We start from the raw sequence: 5,152 nt of genomic DNA, 5'->3' as shown, positions 1-5,152 counted from the left end.
CAGACTCAGAAGTCCATAGCAAAAAGTGCTTTGAATCCTAGGGGGATTAAGCACAGATCCCCCCTTGAGAGGAGAAGGAAGGGTCTATACAAAGTGATCTTTCCTTTGAAAATAAAGTAACTGAGGAGCTTCTTCCTTTTGCATCTGGACAGCTTCATCCCCATGCGCTAGCTGAAGAACCCACCACTTGGGAACCAGCAAACTCTAGCCTGTGTCCATCCCAGTTACCACTGTCATAAAAAAGCCAAAAAGATCCACACCAAAGCAAGCCATTAAACCAACAGTATCATGACACACTGGGTGAACTTGTGCAAAGACAAAGAAAAGAGAGGAGAAAAAAAAAAAGAAAAATAACCTTAATTCTGGGTTAATTACCTCATGCAAGATAAAATTAATCCATACTTAATGCTATGAGAGATACAGTTTTAACAGGATCAACTAAACTGTTAAAGTCAAAGCAATTAATCCACCCCTCCTTTCTTACATAGCCTTATTCCCTGTGAAATAACAGGCCTAGTAAAGTTGTCTTAAATATAGCTGAAATCACTGTACATTTTTTTTTGCTATTGTTAATACATAAACGAGCAACGTGGGGCAAACATAAAAAGATTATCCCAACATACTAAGTTGAATATATGAAATTCTTCAAATAAAGTACATCTGTTTTATTTTTGCTCTTCCAAAGCTGGAAGAAAACAAAACCAAGCTTGTACACACAAAACACTTCTGTGAAATGCTCCTGTAAGCTCCAGACTGTGAAAGAATTCACACCCACCCAGCATGAGGAGTGGCTTGGGCATTGCCCTGGCATCTTCCTAATGCTACTGGGAAATCAAAAAAGAATCTTGCTCTGATAAGTAGTGACAAAGGAACTTCTCAGTTTAATAATGAAATAAATAGGACAAAAGTAAAAATAGTCAAAAATTTAATACATGTGCTATACTTATAAATTATGGAAATACAACTATCACAAGATGTGACTAAGCTGTAGGTAAAGGTGCTACAACATTGTATGAACTGAAAAACTTGGACTCTTCTTCTCAAAAGAGAGACAATATGGAGATAAGTTTATACAGTGGAGACCTCTTAAATACATGGCCCTGAATTTCTGTACAGTAATTTGTGATGCTGATAAATAAGCTTGTTTTAAGCCACATATTCATTTCAAAGAGATTTTTATCAGAGGATTCAAATGAACAGAGATGCCTTTAGGCATCCGCCAAGTTCCAGATCTTCAATAAATTAAGCTTTCAGAATGTTTGTGTTTTATTGCAGAAGTGGACTAAAGCTTTCTCTGGTAAAAACAAAAGCATCCCAAATGAAGCAGACTGTGACAACAGGACCCAAGACAATAATTCAAAAGGAAAACAAAAAACCTTACTATTCACTGTCTTTTCAGAACAATTAAGAAGTTCTTATATTTGTTAGTAAGGTATACTACCATTATTACTTCATGGGTGCATAAACTTCTTTATTCAGTCATCTGGCTTTTGGGGAACTCATGTCCCTCTTTATTAGCAGTTAAGAGAATGACCAGCAGCAACCATATACCACACTTCAAAAGGCTGGTTCAAGTGGAAACATTTTTGTGTTATTAACAATTATTCCAGGTTTTTCATTTAAGTGGGCTGCACTGTAAATTCTGAATTGCAACATAATATAACCAGTTGTATCATAGAAGATTTTTTTTTTAAAGACAAACTTACAAAACACAATGATAGGTTAAATAAATAAAAACATCAGTTAAAAAACATGATTAATTTTTTCTGTGCAATTACGTACCAATATGAAAAATATTACTTTGATTTCTGCACATTTCACGGTTTGTCTCCTGGATTTCACTAAAAATAATACTGACAACAAAAATAAAGGAAAAATGATTTGTTGACAAATCAGTGCTTTGGAGCTATTAAAAAAAAGCACACATCAGATTTGTAGTTCCCTTGCAGCAGAACATGACCCAATACGTTAAAAATCAAACATCAGTAATAATGTTAATATATAAAATATTAGTTTAAAAACTATAGAATGACCTTCTCAGCAGAAATGGAGTGTATACATTGGGGTCTATGACATACAGCATATCTGAAGGCAAGTTCACAGAATGCTGAAAGGCTCACTGCACATTTTCTATGGCAAGGAAATACTGCAGCTTTAAAATAAGCTGCACAATACCCATCTCTATCTCTTTCACATGAAAGTGTGTAAAAAGCAAATCAGCAAATAAACTCTAAAATAGATTTATACCAAAATCCTCTTTTTTACATTGATTTTACAGCTTCTATCCATTTGCCTGTACTATTTTTGGAGTTTCCTTCAAGAAAAGTCAAAGTTGCATTTTAGGGCCATGAACAAGTTCACAATACAATGTACTGGCAGACAGAACTTTTGCATATGAACGAGATTCACTCTTTGTTGCTTTTTTTTTTCTTAAAGATAGTTTTTCCTGTGGGACAAGAGGTCAAATATCGATTCCTTTGACAAGAGATGCCTCCAGCGTAATGTTGAACTCCTGCAAGGTCTGCAGCACTCGAATCAAAGAATTCACAAGAGTATGATCCTTAATCAGTGCCATGTCTTCATACATCTGTGCTGTGATCGGGCAGTCTGCAAGCAGGGCGATCCAGTGGTGCAAAAGGTGGTCTCTGACAAAGTGGCAATTTGCAGTTTGAAAATAAAAATAAAGCCAAGTTAATTTCTGATTTTCCCTGACATGATTTTTATTCTTTGCCTTCCAAACAGACCTACCACCTTCTCCGCATACTTTTATAAGATGGGGAAAGGGGAGTAACTCTCTGCGGAACTTGTTTAAGTAGGGACTATCTGTGAGAGACATGTTCCTAGGCTTTCCACCCCTCACATCAAAAGATATGGTTCCCAGGAGGCCTGGAAGTCCCAAGTAACCCCTAAGTCACTAGCATGCTCCACTGTCTTTGTGTCACGAGGCTTCTAGATGGTCCCAGCTTCCCTCCTACAACGAGCAGGTGGAGGGTGGGGAATTCACCCAGCCATGAACCGGAGAGGCCTCACTGATGGACGGTTTTCCACTTCTATCTTCCAACCTTGCTAGCTGTACATGAGAGGAATGCTATTCACACCATCCTAGTACCTTCCTCTCTCAATTCAGTTGCTCAGCTCTTTGGGATACCCAGTTTTGCACCCCAGATTTCCCAGTCAGGGTATGGTTCACCTGATCCTTCAAGGTGGTTACATCAAGGTTACACCAAGGAACCATATAAGTAATAGTCAAACTGCACAACCCAGCAGTTCTATGGCTTTATCTTACTAATACACAACATCCATTTCATTTTATTAAAGTATCAATAATAATAATAATAAAGTTTGTTTATACCTGGCTCCAAGACACACCAGCATCTGAAACTTGCCATCCTTCCCAATGTTTCTAGGGGTGTTGTTGATAGCAGTGATGAAGCGACAGAAATTCCTGGCCCTTGTCTGCCAGTTCTCTTCTGGGACCATCTCATTCTGCTCAAGGGTCTCATAGTACGTTTGTGCTTTTTCTTAAAAGAATGTTGGGAGATAATGAAGTTTTATCAGTGCATATAGCAGTCCTGAAATATCTGAAATATCACTCTCCTGTGCTTGGAATAAAATAATTAGGTACGATGACCTTCAAATTTAGATGACCAAATTCAATACTACCTCAGTATGATGCTCTCCCCATATGCATGCTTACTAATCCATAACGCATGAGTGTCTGCATCACGGACGGGACAGAGAAAGTTGAAAGGCCTAGATTCAAAGCTCATCCATGAACTTCCTCAATGATTACGTTTAGGCATTATTTTTTTTTGTTTGTTTGATTCAGTCTTGTGTTCCCCCTGTGTAAAACTGGGATTACACTTTCTTCCCTCTGAACAGTGCTAAAGAGGTTCTAGTATCTACTGAATTTTGAGATGCTACAGTAAAATGCTGATGTATGAAGAGTGATGTCAAAGTACCTACTCAAAACACAAAACCACTGTTAAAACTAACTGCTTTTCTAAAAGGTGTTTGTGTACTCAGTTGATTTATTCAGCTCTATGTCAAAGGATCTAACCACTGTGTGAAAAATATATGCTTGCAACCCCTTTATTACAGCGTCCAGTTGTAACAGCACTACTAGCTATAGTAGTCACCAATAGCACTAGATCCATCTGTTGTGCTTTATAAGGCAACTCAACCTCTTAGAAGTGTCATTTATTGCTTTCACTATGCTCAATTAAGAACAAGGTTACCATATGTCAATTCACCACCTTATTTAAATAATTCTTCCTCACTAAGAAAGTTTGGTTTACACAATTACTGCTAGAAGGACAAAGTCCAGTTACTGTATTAACTACAGCGCCAACTTTGTCAGAAGACAGATGCTCCTTCTCTCAACACTATGAGGAGGTAGGAGCTCTTATGGCAATTCAGCTGCCGAGATGCCTCCAAGAAGTATGCTGTTCACACCAGCTGGGACACAGAGCAACGGAAAGGCACACAGACAGATATATTTCAGACACAAAGAGGCTCTGGTATGCTGTCCTCCCACTTACCTAAAAAGTCCCAAATAAAGACATTTTTGAAGAGTCTTGGCGATTTAAATCCATGCTGAAACACTTGCTCGAGAGCTGAAACAAGTCCACTTTCTCCACACAGCAACAGTGTCAGACTGCCTCTCTGCCAAGCACACACAGAAAGCACACACACTTTGTAACTCAGCTGGGACACAAAAGTGTCTCATCCATCTACTACTGAAACCAGTTTTTAAATAAATAGATGCCCAAAGTTACAGTCTACTGTCAAACAGTGGCCCCAGACAGAATGGCCTAGTTCTCACAAGTCCTGAGCATCCAAAAATGTGTTGACCTCTCTCAGAATGAGCAGTCTCAGGGCCTCACCATTATGGGAAATTAAGAAAATACTTTCCTCTAAGTAATAAAGATCACTGTAGCAGGTGCCTCAGACTTTGCTATCTACAAAAACAACGTTTAATGCAATTTTCAAACCTCAGAAAAAACGCAAGTTCTTCTTTAGAACATGATGGTAAATTCTATTTTGCAAAACCAGTGCATGACCACTTGAGATTACTGTGTAACTGTGATCATTAACCAGAATTATACTGTACATGAATTTGCCATGCTATACTGAATTTAGAAGAAATAGG

The 5,152-nt window shown here is 38.1% G+C and overlaps 1 protein-coding gene across 1 annotated transcript; it reads right to left on the bottom strand.

Annotated features, from left to right (window-relative positions):
* Positions 1 to 1,987: 1,987 nt before the first annotated feature.
* On the bottom strand, positions 1,988 to 4,665 carry LOC104464692 (DENN domain-containing protein 5A-like; the record flags this gene model as incomplete). The annotated part of the gene is made up of 3 exons (XM_010077477.1): positions 1,988 to 2,645; positions 3,353 to 3,521; positions 4,542 to 4,665. Coding segments are annotated over 3 exons (477 nt in total), but the record flags the coding sequence as incomplete, so codon positions are not given.
* Between the last annotated feature and the right edge of the window lie 487 nt (positions 4,666 to 5,152).

Source organism: Pterocles gutturalis, unplaced genomic scaffold (assembly GCF_000699245.1).
Source record: "Pterocles gutturalis isolate BGI_N339 unplaced genomic scaffold, ASM69924v1 Scaffold48983, whole genome shotgun sequence".
NCBI classification, from domain to species: Eukaryota; Metazoa; Chordata; class Aves; order Pterocliformes; family Pteroclidae; genus Pterocles; species Pterocles gutturalis.
Note: the sequence above shows the minus strand (reverse complement) of the source record. Positions and strands in the feature narration are given on the sequence as shown.